The sequence below is a fragment of the Ochotona curzoniae genome, unplaced genomic scaffold (assembly GCF_017591425.1).
Source record: "Ochotona curzoniae isolate NIBS_2020 unplaced genomic scaffold, NIBS_Ocur_1.0 patch79, whole genome shotgun sequence".
Taxonomy (NCBI): Eukaryota; Metazoa; Chordata; class Mammalia; order Lagomorpha; family Ochotonidae; genus Ochotona; species Ochotona curzoniae.
In genome coordinates, this window is record NW_024467060.1 from 618,290 (window position 1) to 635,514 (window position 17,225).

At 56.3% G+C, this 17,225-nt stretch overlaps 1 protein-coding gene across 1 annotated transcript in view; it reads right to left on the reverse strand.

The window, feature by feature from the left end:
* Positions 1-6,195: 6,195 nt before the first annotated feature.
* LOC121168242 (immunoglobulin superfamily DCC subclass member 3-like) overlaps positions 6,196-17,225 on the reverse strand; it is a 37,914-nt gene continuing 26,884 nt past the window's right edge. The window contains exons 3-14 of the mRNA XM_040998155.1: positions 12,598-12,742; positions 12,201-12,331; positions 11,748-11,885; positions 10,545-10,703; positions 9,398-9,563; positions 9,030-9,277; positions 8,687-8,851; positions 7,903-8,094; positions 7,675-7,779; positions 6,809-6,947; positions 6,467-6,677; positions 6,196-6,336 (exon numbers count right to left, since the gene is read on the reverse strand). Coding sequence (XP_040854089.1) covers positions 6,196-6,336; positions 6,467-6,677; positions 6,809-6,947; positions 7,675-7,779; positions 7,903-8,094; positions 8,687-8,851; positions 9,030-9,277; positions 9,398-9,563; positions 10,545-10,703; positions 11,748-11,885; positions 12,201-12,331; positions 12,598-12,742 — 1,940 coding nt within the window. The remainder of the gene's footprint in view (positions 6,337-6,466; positions 6,678-6,808; positions 6,948-7,674; positions 7,780-7,902; positions 8,095-8,686; positions 8,852-9,029; positions 9,278-9,397; positions 9,564-10,544; positions 10,704-11,747; positions 11,886-12,200; positions 12,332-12,597; positions 12,743-17,225) is intronic.

Genomic DNA, 17,225 nt, shown 5'->3' on the forward strand with positions numbered 1-17,225 from the left:
AATTCAAGCCCGGGGTCACTGGTTGGCATCTGGGAACTCGGTTTCTTGATCCGACAGGTGTGACCGCTACCCTCACACATCTACTGCCCCCTCCTGGCTGCTCAGCGAGTAACTACCCCCCAGATCCCCCGTCCAGGCTTTTACCCCAGACAGTGCCTTCAGCTCTAGTGTCCTTCCATTCCTTCTATTCCTCTTCAAAGCCTTCCTGCTCGTGGTACTCCAGGATCCCCAGTTGTCTCTCACAGCTTGATTCCTTAATTAGGATAGGCTGGGTCGAGCACATCCTGTTTGATAAGATTGAGTTTGACACCGGTAGGAGATTGGGTCAGGGTCCCTATGCTGCAATACCCGTTGGCACCACAGGGTGGCGGCAAACTCCTCCAGTTACAGCCTTTCTCCCAGCAGCTCAGCAGGAAGCTGTCCCTCCCTACAAGCCAGAGAGGCCAGGCAGGGGCAGGAATCCACCTTCTTCATTTTTAAAAAATGCATTCATTTGGGACCTGGCGCGGTAGGCTAATGGCTAAAGTCTTCGCCTTGAACGCAGTAGGATCCCATATGGGTGCTGTTTCTAAGCCCAACGGCCCCACTTCCCATCCAGCTCCCTGCTTGTGGCCTGGGAAAGCAGTCAAGGACAGCCCAACGCTTTGGGACCCTGCACCTGTGTGGGAGACATGGAAAAGATTCCAGGCTCCTGGCTTCGGATTGGCTCAGCTGTGGCCATTGAGGCCACTTGGGGAGTTAATCAACGGACAGAAGATATTTCTCTCTGTCTTTTTTCCTCTTTGTATGTCTGACTTTGCATTAAAAAGAAAATATTTTTATTATTTTTATTGGAAAGGTGGATATACAGAGAGGAGAGACAGAGAGGAAGATCTTCCGTCCGATGATTCACTCCCCAAGTGTCCGCAACGGCCGATGCTATGCCGAAGCCAGGAGCCTCTTCCGGGTCTCCCGCGCAGGTGCAGGGTCCCAAAGCTTTGGGTCGTCCTCAACTGCTTTCCCAGGCCACAAGCAAGGAGCTGGATGAGAAGCGGGGCTGCCGGGATTAGAACCGGCGCCCCTATGGGATCCCAGGCATGCAAGGCGAGGACCTTAACCACTTGCGCCACCGCGCCGGGCCCAATCTTTTTTTTTTTTTTTTAAATGCGTGTATTTGAAGAGCAGAGAGAAAGAAACAAACAGAAATCTTCCATCTACTGATTCAAACTCCAAATACAGCAGTCAATGCTTGTTCCAAATCAAAGACCGGAGCTGGGGATCAGTTCTAGGTCTCCTACATGGGTGGCAGAGACTCAAGGAACTGAGCCATCAGCTGCTGCTTCCTAGGGTGGGCATTAACAGAGAGCTGGAATCTGAGACAGAGCTGGGACTTGAACCCAGGAATTCCAACATGGGCTGCGGGCATCTTTGGGCAGCTTTCTAACTACTGCCTCAAATGCAAAGAAGCAAGAAGAAGCAAAAAGAGGTTGGCTTCATTCTGGTAGTGACAGCTGGATCGAGGCTTCATTCACATATCCTCCATTTTCTCATTCATGTGCACAAGTCCCCAGGAGGGTGCAGCCACCACGAGTGCGTCATAAAAAACAGCGAAGTGCACCTGGCCCCGGGCCCCTGGCCTGGCATCCACCAGGTCGCATTCTGTCTCCCTAGAGACAGACTGAGCTATCCTACACGATTCACAGAATCCCTCCCCCTGGCTGGGGTCCGCTGGGCAGCAGATGGTGCCATCTCACTCTTGTTTGATGCTGACTACTATTCCATTGTATGCATCCAGCACATTCTAGCTCTCTAGCTGACCGCTATGGGGCGTTTGGAATGTTTCTGCTTTTTGTCCCTGCTGGGTGACACGGCTGTGTACATCATGTGTGTGTTGCAGTGTGTTGTTGCTTCAGGCATGTTGTGGCATGTTGTGGTGTGGGGTCATTTGTCCCCACACGGAGGAATGGAACTACACGTTACATAGCGACTGAGTTCAGCTCTCTCGGGAGCTGACCAGCCGATGGTGATAGTCACTGCCCTGTCTTAACGCTCACCCCACCCCAGCCATGTACGAGGGTCCCCACTTCTTCACATCCTCAACAACGTTTGATATTTTTTAATTTTTTAAAAATATTTCAGGTTTTTTTTTTATTTGAAATCAGGCAGAGATACAGAGAGAGAAGAGAGAAGGAAAAAAAAAAATAGAGAGAGCTTCCTTTTGCTGGTTTCTTCCTCAAATGCCCACGAAGGCTGGGGCTGGGCCAGGTCAAACCTACGAGCTTCGTTTGGATCTCTCAAGCACTTGGGTCATCTTCCACTACTTTCCCAGGCCACTACAGGGAGCAGGACTCCAACAGGCATGCAGGGCCCGGTGGTGTGGCCTAGTGGCTAAAAGTCCTCGTCTTGAACACGCCGGGATCCCATATGGACACCGGTTCTAATCCCGGCAGCTCCACTTCCCATCCAGCTCCCTGCTTGTGGCCTGGGAAAGTAGTCAAGGACGGCCCAAAGCTTTGGGACCCTGCACCCGTGTAGGAGACCTGAAGGAGGTTCCTGGCTCCTGGCTTCAGATCGGCACAGCACCAGCTGTTGTGCTCACTTGGGGAGTGAATCATTGGATGGAAGATCTTCCTCTCTATCTCTCCTCTTCTCTATATATCTGACTTTGTGATAAAAATAAATAAATCTTAAAAAAAAAAAACAGGCATGCATATGGGATGATGGCACACAGATAGTGGCTTTACCCCTGTGCCATAGTACCATCCCTGATTTTTCTTAAGATTCATTTATTTTTGTTGGAAAGTCAGATATACAGAGAGGAAGAAAGACAGAGAGAAAGATCTTCTGTCTACTGGTTCACTCCCCAAGTGGCTGAGCAGGTCTGAAGTTAGGAGCCTTTTCCGGGTTTCCCATGAGGGTGCAGGGTCCCAAGGCTTTGGGCTGTCCTCTACTGCTTTCCCAGGGCACAGGCAGGGAGACGAATGGGAAGCTGGGCCGCCGAGATTAGAACTGGAGTCCATATGGGATCCTGGCACGTGCAAAGTAAGCACTTTAGCCACTAACCTATCATGCCAGGTCCCCCCCCCTTTTTCTTTTTAAAAATTTCCTTTTATTTAATCCCATTTTATTGCAAAGAAAAGAGAGGGAAAAATCTCCCATCCCACAACAGCACTGAACCAGGCCAAAACCAGAGCCAGGTGCCAGAGGCCACATGGGAGGCAAGGACCCACACACCTGAGCCATCACCTGCCTCATTGGCGGGAAGTTGAAGTGAGGAACTCCTTCCAGGTCTGCCATGGAGATGGCAGGGACCTGGAGCCTCCTGGGCCCCTCCAGATTGGGGGTCAGCAGGAAGCTGGCAATCAGGGGTGAAGCCAAGACTCAAAGCTGGCATTTGGTGAGGAAGCAGGCATGGTCCTTCAGCATGATACCCAGTACCCTCCCCCAGGGCCTGCCTGTACCAGGTGCCCAGGCACACATGTTCTCCTTACTCTTTGTCTCTTTTGGCCCAAGGAGCAAGGCCCTTCCCGTCTTGGGGATGCCCATAGCCTCCTTCTACCTGCTCCAGTGTGGCTGTGGAAGGCCCGTGGTGGGGAGGTACAGGGCTCCCAGAGAACCTATGGGGGGGCGGGGAAGAGGTAGCTGACTGATCTAATTATTATTTATTTTTATTGGAAAGGCAGCTCAGAATTACAGAGAGAAATATCTTCTGTCTTTTGGTTAACTCTGCAAATGATTGCAACAGCCTGAGATGAGCTGATCTGAAACTAGAAACCAGGAGCTTCTTCCAGGTCTGCACACGGGTGCAGGGTCCAATGCCTCGGGCCGTCCTCGGCTGCTTTCCCAGGCCTCAAGCAGGGAACTGGATGGGAAGTGGAGCAGCCACAACATAAACCAGGGCCCACATGGGAACTCCATGCTTGCAAGGTGGGGTTTGAGCCATTGCACTGGGCTCCCCTAATTATTATTATTTTTTAAAGATTTATTTTTTTTTATTGCAAAGTCAGATATACAGAGAGGAGGAGAGACAGAGAGGAAGCTCTTCCATCCAATGATTCACTCCCCAAGTGACCACAACGGCCGGCGCTGTGCTGATCTGAAGCCAGGAGCCAGGAACTTCCTCTGGGTCTCCCACGCAAGTACAGGTCCTAAGGCTTTGGACTGTCCTTGACTGCCTTCCCAGGCCACAAGCAGGGAGCTGGATGGGAAGTGAAACTGCCAGGATTAAAACCAGCGACCATATGGGATCCCTGAGTGTCCAAGGGGAAGATTTTAGCTGCTAGGCCATGCTGTGCCAGGCCCACCCCTACTTATTTTTTAAAGATTGATTTATCTACTTATCTGAAAGGTGGAGTAACTTTTCCAGAGAGAGGGAGAGGCAGAGATCTCCCAGTGCTGGTCCTCTTCTCAAATGTCAGTGATAGTCAGGGTTGGACCAAGCTAAAGCCAGGAATTCCATCTAGTTGTCCCATATAGCCGGCAGGAGCCCAGCCACTTGGGCCACTATATCCTGCCCTGCTCAGGCCTGTCCCGAGTAGGAAAATCAGGGTCCCTGCCTGACTCTAGCTGACAGATCTCCTCGGGAGGGAATAAGGACCTGGAAAGCCACCCCAGAAGGGCCCTCACCCAGAGTACACACAAGGCTGGGTGTCCCTGTGGCCTTGGGCTCCCCCACCCACCCCAAGGACCTGACAGGGCCACCAAGCACACCATACACACAAAACTCAAATTTCACTTTGGCAACAGGACTTTTATTGAGTCAAAAATGTGTGTGACAAAACCCAAGCCAGGTGGCTCCCAAGCCCCCACCCTCCCAGAGGAGATGGGGGACCCCCAAGAGAACGGGGTGAGTGGGGGAAACGACGGACCCTGGACACTGCCTGTCATTTGGGAGAAGGGCAGAGCCCACCGCCACTCTCAGAGTCCCCGTTGGGGACTCGGGCTTCCTAGGCAAACAGCACAACTCCTAACCTGGGTCAGCTACGGGAACGCGGGCGGGGCCAGGGCTATACATTCTAGTCTCAGTCTTAAGGAACACACATAGCTTTCATTTTGTTTAAAAATTTTTTTTTCTTTCTGCTATTAAAAAAAAATGCTTCTGAGTATAACCAAAAATAGCTATTTGTCTCCTTGGTTTTTTCCTCTTCTTGTTAAGTCTTTCAGAGAGCAACACAACAGAAAACAAGACCTGAACAGTCACAGGACAGTAACAACCCTTAGGTCGCCTTGTAGAAAAATAGCTTCCGGCCCCTCCATGTCTCCTGGCGGCTGCACAGCTGCCCAGAGGGTGGAGTAGGCTGGCGTGTCCCGCTGGTCAGAGAACACTGCCCTCACCCCACCCCAGGCACCTGTCACCTGTCCCTCCTGTGGGGCCTTTCAAGGCCCTGATCTGAGGAAGTGGCAATGTCCCCACTCCTTCCCAGGCCACAGGAGGCAAGAGCAGAGTGGACAGGAGCCGGGACACTGCGGGTCATGCCTAGTGGGATAACCATTTTCACTTCTCCTTTCCTCTTATTTTTGGCTTTTTCTTTGTTTTTCACATTTTCTCTGACCAATTCCACCTTCAGTTCTCTGCAGCCCAAGGGGCCACCCTTTTGGGGGGGAAAACGTGTGGGGGGGGTTCAACACGGCTGGGGCTGCAGAGAGGGGGTCCAGTGGCAGCACCCCCCAGCCTTGAGGTAGATGGCTACGTCACACCTGCAAGGGGGACGTGCCTTTTCTTCTTCTTCTTCTTCTTCTTTTTTTTTTTTTTCCATTTTTCTATTTTGGACAAGAGGGGCGGGAGTAGGGGGTGGGAGGCCCCTGGAGAGGGCTGAGGTAGGAGTGCGTTGGGGCTCCAGGGAGCAGGGCAGGGCCAGGCCCCACTCCCCTAAGGACATTCATTTCGGCTGAGGTAGGTGCTGGGCGCACACAAGTTCCATCCTGAGAAGGCAGCCCGCCACAGGGCGGTGCCAGTGGTGCCAGGGAGGGCGCCACGGTGGCATGGGGTGGGCGGGCGGGGGGACTCCGTGGGCCTGAAATCTCCTTCACTTCCCTCCCTTGCTCATTTTTCTAAAGGAAGTCATTCAGTTCCAAGTCGCAGGATGCGGGGCGCTGGGTGGCATTGAGGGGTGGGGACGATCCCCTCGGGCTCCCTGGGAAGGCCTTCCACGTCCCGCAGGGGCTGTCCCCTGGCAACAAGCGACTGGAGAAACCGCGACTTAACCTGAGAAGGGGCTACTGCCCCGCGAGGGTGAGGCCTGCGTCCTGCGGGAGCTCGGGGGCACCTGCTCGGCTCCTCCCCTCGGGCAGGTGCCGCGGTGGCAGCGGCTGCACCGAGAGCTGGGTTTCCTCCCACAGAGTGGCGCCGGTGGGATCCTGCTGGGGAAACCCAGACACAAGGAGTTCAACCAAGGGCCAGGCTCTGGTCCCGAGCAGGGCTGAGGACCCCCAAGGCGGCCCTCACCTGATCAGAGGCACAGAGACGCGCTGGCTCCCGGGCACTCACCCTGGGTCTGGGCCCGGACTGCGCCGCGGTCCCTGGTGGGGGGAATAGCTGCTCCAGTTCCTTGGCATCCACACCGCCTTTCTCCTCCAGGCCGAGCTGGCCCTGTTCACGAGGCCGTATCCCGTTCAAGGCCAGGATGCTAGGGTCCCTGTGGCTGCGAGGGCCCTGAGGAGGGGACAGCTGGTTTTCCACGTCTTTACACAAAAGCACCCTAAAGGGTAAGACCAGAGTGAGATGGGAAGGACATGAAGCAGAGCCAGGGGCCCTAAGCCCTGTATCCCTGCAGGCTCCGCCCTTCCCCCCATCCAGCCTCGCCCCCTACTCCCTAGGCCCCCCGCACACCTGCCCCTTTGGCCAAACAGCAGGAAGAGGACGCAGAAGATGATGCAGGTGACCCCGATGTGGATGCCGATGACAATGCCTGCGGTGGACGTCTGGTTGCTGGCTTCCTCCTTGCGGCAGTCACAGGGTGGGCTCAGGACTGGGGGTGGGGGCAAGTTGTGGCTGTGGCTCTCCCCGGACTGAAGCATCGCCCACCCACCGCCTGGCCCTGCCTTTGGGGACAACCCCCCAGCGGCTGCCACTCCCAGCCCCTCCTCCCCAGAAGTGGCGGACTCAGCCATCCTGCTCTGTTGTTTCAATTATCACTTCCTGAGTTTGTGCCACATACTGGGAGGGGGCCCTGAGCACACGCCACCTCCTCCTTGCCACAGCTTTCTATTAAGTAGAGATTGTTTTCTGTGGCCGGCGCTGGGGTACAGTGGGTTAACTGGCCACCTGGGATGCCAACTGACGCATAGAAGTCAGTTCCAATCCAAATCCCTGCTAATGTGCCCAAGAAAGCAGCAGCTGATGGTCCAGGAATGAAGACCCTGGTCACTCACATGGGAGACCCAGATGGAACTCTAGGCTCCTGGCTTTGGACTGGACCAGCTCTGGTGGTTGTGGCCATTTGGGGAGTGAACCAGTAAATGGAAGATCTCTCTCTCTTTCTGTCTATAACCCTACCTTTCAAATAAATAAATGTTAAAAATTAAACAAATCTGTGGCCCAGAATTCAAGGAACTTGTCCCCAGGCTACACAGCGAGAGTCCTAAAGAGTATCTCCCCATAAAGGCTCTGCCACTGTTCCGCCTTGTGTCCCGCTGCAGCCTCCAAGCCCTGCTCTGCCTTCCTCAGATCCTCCCTGTCCCATCCAGGACACTCACTGGCCCTCTCAGATGTTCCCTGCACAGACACGAGGCGGACGGTGGCGTTGCTGTCCCCGTGCTGGTTATAGGCGAGCAGCTTTACCTCGTACACTGCAGTGGGGTCTGGAGGAGGCAGAGGTAGGTACTCAATGACTGCCCCACCAAGCAGCCATGTCCTGGTAGGAGAGGGAGGGGACCCCCGCCAGCCGCTTCCCGGGCCCCCAGCCCCAGCTGTGTCCACCTCACCAAGCTGGCTGAGGTTGTAGGAGGAGGCCGTTCCGGGCAGCAGGATGGGACCAGTGAAGGAAGCCCCGCTTGCTGGGCGGTAAAACAGCTTGAAGCCACCCTCATGCTGGGCCAGACGGGGCCAGGGCTCCCACAGCAGCTGCAGGGAAGTGTCGCCCAGAACCCGTGCTGACAGCAGGGGTGAGGCGGGGGCTGTGGGTACAAGGAGGACTATAGTGAAATTCTGCTTTAAATTGACCATTTATATATCTTTTGTTTTATTTGGAAGGTGGGGACAGAGAGAGAGGAGAGAGAAGGAAGATCTTGTATCTACTGATTCACTCCCTAAATCCAGCTGTGTAGCCAGGGCTGGACCAGGCTGAAGCCAGGAGCCTTGGAGACTTAATGGAGCGGCGAGGGGGATGTCTCCCAAGTGGGGAGCTATCCCAAGTCCTTGAGCCACCACCTGGGATCCCTAAGGGTGGCCAATAGCAGGCATTGAAGGTAGAGCAGGATTTGAACCCATGCACTTGGATATAGGACTGAGGCATCCGAGTTGGCAGCTTAACCACAGTACCCATCAGACTGAAGCTCTGACCACTGGCCCAGCCCCTGTTCTTTCTTCAGCCATATAAGCTGAGGGGTGGGGTCCCCCTAGGCTGGACCAGTGGACTCACAGCGTGGGCTTGCTCAGCTGGTGGCGCCTTCCCAGGGGTTCAGAGATGAGCAAGGAGACCCAGCCCGGGGTGCCCCGTGCCCTGACAGCCTGGGTGTGTCTGGTTAGTACTCCACACTCAGGCCTCACCTTCACCCCGGGTGCTGGCCATGGTGGGGACAGAAGCCGAGCTGGCCCCTCTGGGTGTGTAGGCCTTGATGTAGAAGCTGTAGGCCGTGGAGGGCTCCAGGTCACTGACCACATGCTGAAGGGTGCTCTTGCTGACCGCTTCCTGGTACTCCAGCTCTGGCGGGTCTGGGGAGGCAACACATTTGGGGGTGGGGAGGTTAAGGGGGTGAGGGATCCCCACGGAACCTGGTAGAAGGAGGGTGGCCAGGGGTGGAGTTCAGAAAGCATTGGATCAGGACATTCAAGGTCTCAAAGGAAGAGAAAGGGGGACATAGGCAGAGCCTATACGCCCCATCCCACCCACCAGTGGCCTTCCGGATGTGCAGGACATAGCCAATGATATCCTTGGTGTTGACCAGGGGCTCGCTCCAGGACACACGGACCTCAGTGGGCGACATGGAGGTGGCCTGCACGTTGCGAGGAGGCCCAGGCAGCCCCTCGGCCCACAGCACGGTCAGCCGGGCGCTGGCCTGAGATGAGCCCGCACTGTTCTCAGCCACACATTGGTAGATGGCTTCATCCTCAGGGCCGATTCCAGAAATGGTCAGGGTGCTGTGAGGGCAGGTGAACGGATAGAACTTCAGATGCCTGTCCTTGGTGGGTCCCTGGGCACCAGCCACCTCTGCCCACAGGGTTTACTCATCCCAGGCCTTCACCCCAGCACATAGGCACCTGTTATTATTTTTGAGCCTGACGTGGCCTCCAGGCCCCAGCACCTGTCCATTCTTCAGCCAGGTGACGTGAGGGGGTGGCTCTCCCTGCGCTTGGCAGGTGAACATGGCCGTGGTCCCAGCTGGCCTAGAGATGGACTGTGGATGCTGCACAAACTCAGCAGGGGCTGTGGGGTGCACAGAGTGTGGTGAGCCCCCTCCACACACATTCATGTTCACCCCTGAGACTCCTCAGAATGGGGAGAGCCCAGCCTCCACCTGAGTCTATGCTCAGCAGGAGGCTTACCTCCCTCCCCAGAGAGGGCTCCATTTTAATGACTGTTTAAAAGACTGACATCTGTATCCAAAAGTCATCAAGCTGATCTCCCTGTTGTGAGGAGGAGGGAGAATTGCTACATAAATAAGCATGCTAATAGGGTTGGCTGCACCCCAAAGTAGTAATGAGGAGGAGATGGATGCACCCCCAGAGGCTCTCACTCCCACCCTCCTCCAACCCCAGGCTCGCAGTTTCCACCAGCAAGCCTCCATCATGTTCACTAACAGCCCATAGAGTTCTAAACCAATGGGACTGATGACCCCGCCTCCCCCATTTCCCATTCTAGGGGAAGGAAGCTCCCCCAGAAAGGTCCTGAAAAGGGAAATCCAAGCCTAGGTCCTGTGGTCAGTTGAACCCGATGGCCGGAGGCTGGATGGATTGGCTGTAGGCTGGTGCCTGGCTGGCTGCCTGAGCTTTGTCTCAGCTGGGTATGACAGTGTGCAAATACTCAGGCTGCTGGGCATGCACAGACAGCAAGTGTGAGATTGGAAGTGACACAAGTGTGAATGAACATGGCACACGGGGGAGACACATGTGTTGAGCAACACAGACATGGGCAGAGGGCAGCTGACATCAGCAAGGAAGACCAAGGCAGCCATGAGGCCTAGTAGCTGGGAACTCTGACATCCCCCCAACCCTGTTCCCGACACACACATTCCTGGACCTGGCCTAGCAGCACAGGGCCAGCACCAGTGAAGGACCTGGTGGTGGTGGTGCTGGGGTGACATAGGGTTCCTGGCTTCGGGTGGGAGTGGGGGCCAGGGTTGCTCCTGACAGAGGGAAGCAGGCAGTGGGTAAGTCTGGGGGTGGGTGAGGGTGGCCAACCTCGTACCTTGCACCACCAGCCGGCCCTGTGCCGTCCTCCTCACCCGCGTGCCAGGCCTGTTGGCCGCACACACGTACACACCCGAGTGTTGGACCGTCACGTCTGAGATGATTAGGTTTCCTGTGCCCAGCACCTGGATGCCTTCCACTCCGATGGGGCGGCCATCTGAGGAGCAGGACAGAGGGGCCGGGGTCAGGGAGCTGGGTGTGGGGGAAGAGGGGAGCAAGTCCAGGAATATTCCAGAATTCCAGAGAACTGCCCTTTTCACCAGTTTCCCAGCCAGGGGAACTGCAGAGGCAGCAGAGCCCCTGACCCTGGCCCCTGCTGACCTTGGAGATCCTCCCTCCATCCCTCACTCAGTGACGGGGATTAGATCAGCAGTTCCCAGCCTGATCTGACTCCCTTTGTTCCTGTACATTTGTTCATCATGCTTGCTTCCTGGAATGCCTCTAAGTCCCACAGGAAGAGGCCTGGTTAACTGTCTCCCAAACTTGTGGGAGCCCCACATCAGGTTCACCCTCCTGACCCATCAGAGCTTGGAAATGCTGGGCCAGATGGTCTTCCGAATGCCCAGGCCGTTTCTCCCAGCCTCGGGCAGGGACAGGGCCCCCAAGCCCCAGCCCAGGAAGAGATTAGCACAGTCAGAACGCAAGGAGACAGCTCCCCATTCAGTGGCTGAAGTGGTGAAATCTACTCCATTATCCCAGCCACCCCCTCCCTCTGGTGCCCGAGCTGCCACAATGCTGCACAGTCTCCCAGCCCCGCCCCGCCCCCTCCGGAGTGGCCCTCCCCCGTGACCTCTCCGTGGGGACAATGTGGGCCCATCTGCACCCTTCGATTCTCTCCTTCAGCTGCTGAGGGATTTAGGCTGCACCGGGGTTGGGGGCGGGTGAGGCCCCTCCCTCGGGTGAAGCTTTGACAACTGCAACTTTGGAGAAGCTGCAGAGTGAGTGGGCCGGGGAGGGGACAGAGACTGGGGTGCTCAGGGATTTGGGTGGGGGGGGTGGGACGCCAGATCTTGATGCGGTAACCCCGGGAGCTAAGCCAGCCTCGTTGGGGGCCCGGGGAATGCACCGGCCGGCCAATCTGACTCTCTACCCCACCCCACCCCCATCCTACCAGCCGGACGCCCAAGGAGAGCAAATAGGACTCCAAATGCCCCCGCACCCCATCCCGCCCCAGGAGCTGGGGGCAGGAGGGGAAGCTCACCCAGGCGGCTCCAGGACACAATGGGGCGCGGGTTGCCCGTAGCGACGCACTCCAGCACCGCGGTCTGGTGCACTGTCAGGGTGAGGTTCTCAGGACCCACGAGGATGGTCGGCTCCTTGTAGGCCCCGGAGCCTGAGCCTAGAAGATGCAGAACGTCCTGGCTTCCAGCCGGGAACTTCCCCACCTCTGAGCCCACCCACAGCCTAGTTCAAAACAACCGGCAAAGACAAGGCGACCTGCAGAGGGAGCTCCAGTTCCTAGCTCAGGGCCAGTACTCCACCTGGGGCCCTGCCCCTCGCCCTGGGCAAGGAGCGAAGCAGAGGGCGAGCCTTCCAAGGTGGAAAGACTCCCTGGAGTCCGTCTGAGCCCTCAGCAGCACTCTGAACTTGACTCTCTGCAGGTAATGGGGAGAGGGGCAATAAGAAGGAGGAACCGGGAAGCTCAGGCACTCACCTGACACCGTCAGCTTAGCCCCGTGGCTGACCCGGACGCTGGCGATATTGGAGGCCACACAGTGGAAGACGCCGCTGTCCTCAGCCCGCAGCCCTGTGATCTGCAGGACACCCTTGGGCAGCAAGGTGTACCTGTTGGGAGGAGGGGCACCGTGCGCCCCTGAGGCATGGAGCACCAAGCGTCCAGGTGCTATGTTGGTATCACAATCATCACTCTGACAGGTGGATGTCCCCGCCAGTCTTACCCCCTCCCCACCACCCGGAACTCCAGCCTTGGTGAAGACTGCACAGCCATGTCCACTAAGAAAGCCAGTGCCAGCTACTGCTGGAAGCAGGTGATCCCCCTCGCAGGCCATGGTCATGGGCTGGCCTCATCCAAATTCCTGCCCCAGGCTCACCTCTCATTATCCGTGTCGATGGGGACTCTGTCCTTCTCCCACATGATCAGGGGTTTGGGAAGCCCGTAGATTTGGCACTGGAAGCGGGCCACACCACCTTCCTCTCCCACGGTAGCCTGGGGATGCACGTGGAAGTCTGACATGGCTGGGGAAAAAGTGAATGGACTGGGTCAGGTGCACTGCCGAAGTGCTGGGGGCTCATTGGATGGGCTGTGTGGGTGTGGCCTCAGTATTAAACATCTTCCCCAAGGATACCCCCGAGAAAGAGCTGGACAAAGGCCTGAAGGGCAAATCTCTAACAGGGGACCTTTGGGCTGTCCTGGGCCCTAGAGGAGGGAACACTGGTTCTCCCTCCAAAGCTGACCCACGAAGGCACAGGTGCACAGGGCCACGGAGAAACATGCTGCATGTTTGTTTTTCAGAAATGGACATTTTTTTTTTTTCAGAAATGGACACTGATGCCCAGAGAGGAAAGCAACAAGCCCGGGACCTCCCAGCTGGGACCCTGTGACTGAGACCCACTGGATTTTATTTTTGTCCTTCATTGCTCCCACTGTACACGTCCTTACTCTACTTCCCCGTTCTTCTGCAGCTTCAGTGTGCCTCAAAGGGTGGGGTATTGCTGGGAGGTGACAAGCAGAGCCAGCAATCTACATTTCAATGTGTCATAAATATTCAGGTCCCCTCTCCTCACCTTTCAGGGAGCTGTTGGGCTGGCTTAGAGGGTGGGGTGCCTTTCCCCGTTATTAGGCTGGTTAAGTGTTCCCGCCCACTCCCCCAAACCCCACCCCATGAAGCCGGGGAGGAGGAGACCCTCCTCAGCCGGTTCCCAGCCTCTGCACTAAGGCTGTGATTTCATTAAAATCCACTTTGCTTCAAGTGCAAGAAGGCGGCTCGCCATCTGTCCAGGCAGGCGGGCGGGCAGCCCCTCCCCTCGGGCACTCCATCACCAGGGACAGGGGCTCACCTCCCAGGGGGACCCTTCCCACCCTGCTGCAGCAGACACACATGGGGGTGTGGGGTCTGGCCCCTGCTCTCGGTGCTCTGGCGTGAGCAGGCAGCCCTCCCAGTGGCCTTGCACGCCCTGTCTCAGGCATGTTTTGGACTTCAGTCTTTGTGCCCTCTTCCCCGGGGTCTGGGGCGGAGTGGCGGTGGGGGTGACGCTGGATCCTTTGTGGCACTCGTTCTCCATCTCATTTGCATGCAGTTCATTAAATATAAACATGCATAAAAATCCCCGCTCTGGCCTCCTCCTCTCTGAGGGCCTCCTGGGAATTGGCTGATGGGTGTGTGTGTCTCTTTGTATGTGCGTGTGGCACCGTGTCTCTCTGTATGTGGGCCGAATGTCCACGTGGCTGGGGATGGAGGATTGACTCTGCCAGCTCTGGGGCTGCCGTAATTCTGGCTATCAATCACATGTGTACCTTGGAGCCCTGGGGTGGGAGGTGGAGGCCGGTGTCCAGCTGGGACCCATCAGGCTTGGGAAGGTCAGCCTGCCAGTGTCTCAGGCCAGAGGCCCACAGGTCAGCCTGGAAGGCTCGGGGGAGGGGACCAAGTTGCTGCGGGGGGGGCCCCTCTACCGCCTGTGGCCCCAAACTGCATGCAGGAAGGCAGAGCTGGTTGTGGACTGGAGAGTGGTGAGGGTACCTGGGTTCTGGGTCAGTTGTCCCCCGCCCCAGGGCCCCGTCCATGTGGAAGTTGAGGAGCTGCCTGCGCCTTCTTCCCTTCAGCTGGAGAGAAGCAGCCAGTCCCCTAGGGACCTGGGCAGGGACTAATGGCTCTGCCGACTACAGATGCTTCCTCATTAAGGAACCAAATCCTTTTGTTGTTCCCAGTCCCAACTCAAGGTCCCTTGGATGCGGCCACAGTCAGGAGCTGGCCAGAAGAAAACTAACCATGGAGATTACCAAGGAGACAGGAAGAGTCTGGTCTCCATGTCTGTCTCCCACCAAGAATTTCTGAAGGACAGTGGGACAGCTGCAATTGCTGGGGTACTGGAGAGAAGCGTGAGAGCTGGGAGGGGTCATGGGTGATGATCCAGCCTCTCCTGGGTCAGCCGGTAGCTGGAGTCCCAGGTGCCTGGCAGCCCTTGCACACAGCTGAGCCCCTGCCCTGTCCATGTGGGCCTTCTATCACAAAGCCACCTCACTGCAGTTCTGTCAAGCATTTTGTTTGTGGTCGCTCATGGGGCAGGCACCTGCTACTCAGAGTTGGGATGCCAATCCCCTGCAGAAGTGCCTGGGGTCGTGGAGTACACTGAATGAGCTGGAGCTCTGCTTCTGATGTGGGCTTCCTGCTAACGTGCACCTGGAGAGGCAGCAGGGGTTGACTTGGGTACCTGGCTCCATGCCACCCACATTTGTGGGAGACCTGGATGGAATATCTGTCTACTAGATTCAGTCTGGTCCAACCCTGGTTGTTGGGGGTAGAGAGATATTTGGGGTGTGAATCGGCAGATGGAAGACTTCTGTTTCAGCAATGTTGTTCAGAAGTGTCTGAAGACAAAACACTTCACATGTGAAGGAAAAGCAGAAGCTGAGGCACCTTCTGGGCACCCCTTTGTTCTCCAGTGCCTTTCTAGTAGTCCCAGAGCAGGACACCCTGCCATGTATACTGCCTGTTGGAACCCTCTCTTTTCACAGGTTGGAGACCCAGGAATGGTCCTTCAACTCCATCCCCAGGAGCCCAGCTGCATAGTCATGGTCCCAAGAGGAGTACTATGCAATAATAGGAAGATATGGCCCTGTTTGTACAAGATTCACCTCCCACTTTTGCAGACTGTGGCACACAGCCCCTGGAGGAACGGTCCTCTCAGCTGTCAAGGCAGTCCTGGGCCAGGTACTCAGGGCCCTCCCACTCTGATATTCACCTGTTCTCACAAACAAACTCTGTACATCTCCAGTCTATGGGCAGGCTGACTCTGCTTAGGTGGAGAACCTCAAGTGTCTTGCACAAATGCTTCGTTCATGAGTCATAGTGTATATGGCCTCAGGGCCAGTCTCCCCAGGCGGGTGCAAGGTACACTGTGTGCAGGTTTGATCTTGCCCTTGGCTTGCATTAGGAGTTACACTAGGGTCACAGAGGAATTGTGGCCATAGCCTCTGGACAGAGGATTCCTCAGCAAAGCTGGATGAGTGAGGTGAAGGCTGCAGCTGCAATCAGGAGCACTCTAATCACTGAGCAAATCTTCCCGGGGGGCCACTGGGTGGTCAAGCAGAGGGGGGATGACTTGCTGCTGTGGCTGAAGACCCCATTCACAGCCAGTGACAGAGGTCTCATATCCACAGCCGGTGGATGGGGCCTGCTGCTGGGACCTGGGCTGCCAATGCTTTATTCTCCTGATGTTGCCTGTTGGCCTGGTTGGGGAGTTTTGGGTCCCCCACTTCAAGCTGGAAAAGATAATGACAGAAGCTTGCAGGGGAATCCCTCCAGGTGAGAAGCCATAGAGAGCCACAGGGAGGCAGTTGGGAGCAAGAAAGAAGGCACCTTTGTCCACAGGCAATCTGGGAAGAAATAGCTGGGCTCTCCCTGCCCCCACCAGGGGTACAGCCAGGGGGTGGAGGGTGAGCTAGGCAATGTACCTCATGGGCAGGAAACAGTTCCGGACACCCCTATAAATCACCCCACAGAGAGAGGGGTCTCCCAAGAACCAGAACTAGGGCTACTTGGGGAGGGGAGGGGGCACTTAGGTCCTGGCCCAGGGACCTCTGGTGAGGTCAGGCCTGCATTTGATTAGACAGGCTCCAGGGGGACGCAGGGGTCAGCGAGGGGTCGGAGCAGAGTGCTGGAAAGGAAACTCGGGTCTCCTGCCCCCCCGGTGTAGCCAGGCTCCTATCCGGTGTGTGATGATAAAGAGATGTGTGTGAGTATTTGCATCGGGATTGTAAGCACAGACTTTGCAAAAGCATGTGGCACAGGGGTCTGAGCCACCAACTGTTCACTCTTTGTACAGCCATCCAAGAGGGGGACTGGAACTACAGAGACCCTTCTAGGGCCCGTGGGGGCCAGGTTACTTCTTGTGCCCAGCCTTGTCAAGGATCTCCTACAGCCCCCTGGATCCCAGCTCTTACTTGGGTAGTTTGAACGATTATAACATTTGTGGCTACATCAGACACTTGCCTGAATCCCGGATATTTTAAACCACTGCCCCTAACTTTTCCTTCAAGTTGTCAAGTAAGTTGGCCCTCGGTATCCATAGGGGGGTAGGCCCCAGGACTCCACCTCTCTGGAAAACAGCAAAATCTGCAGATGGTCAAGTCTTCACTTGTAGGGGCCAGTGTTGCAGTTCTGATGCTGTTTTTGAGGTCACAGGCCCTTCCTCCAGTCACGCTCAGGTCCCCCTCCCAAGGTGGCATCTGGAAGTGGCCACAGGATCCAACACGATAGTCTAGCGGCTAAAGTCCTCGCCTTGCACCCACCAGGATCCCATAATGGGCGCCGGTTCTAATCCTGGCAGCCCCTTTTCCCATCTAGCTCCCTATTTGTGGCCTGGGAAAGCAGTGGAGGATGAGCCAAAGCCTTGGGACCCTGCACCTGTGTGGGAGATATGGAAGAGTCTCCTGGCTTCAGATTGGCTCAGCTCCAGCTGTTGCAACCATTTGGGGAGCTAATCGTTGGAGGGAAGACCT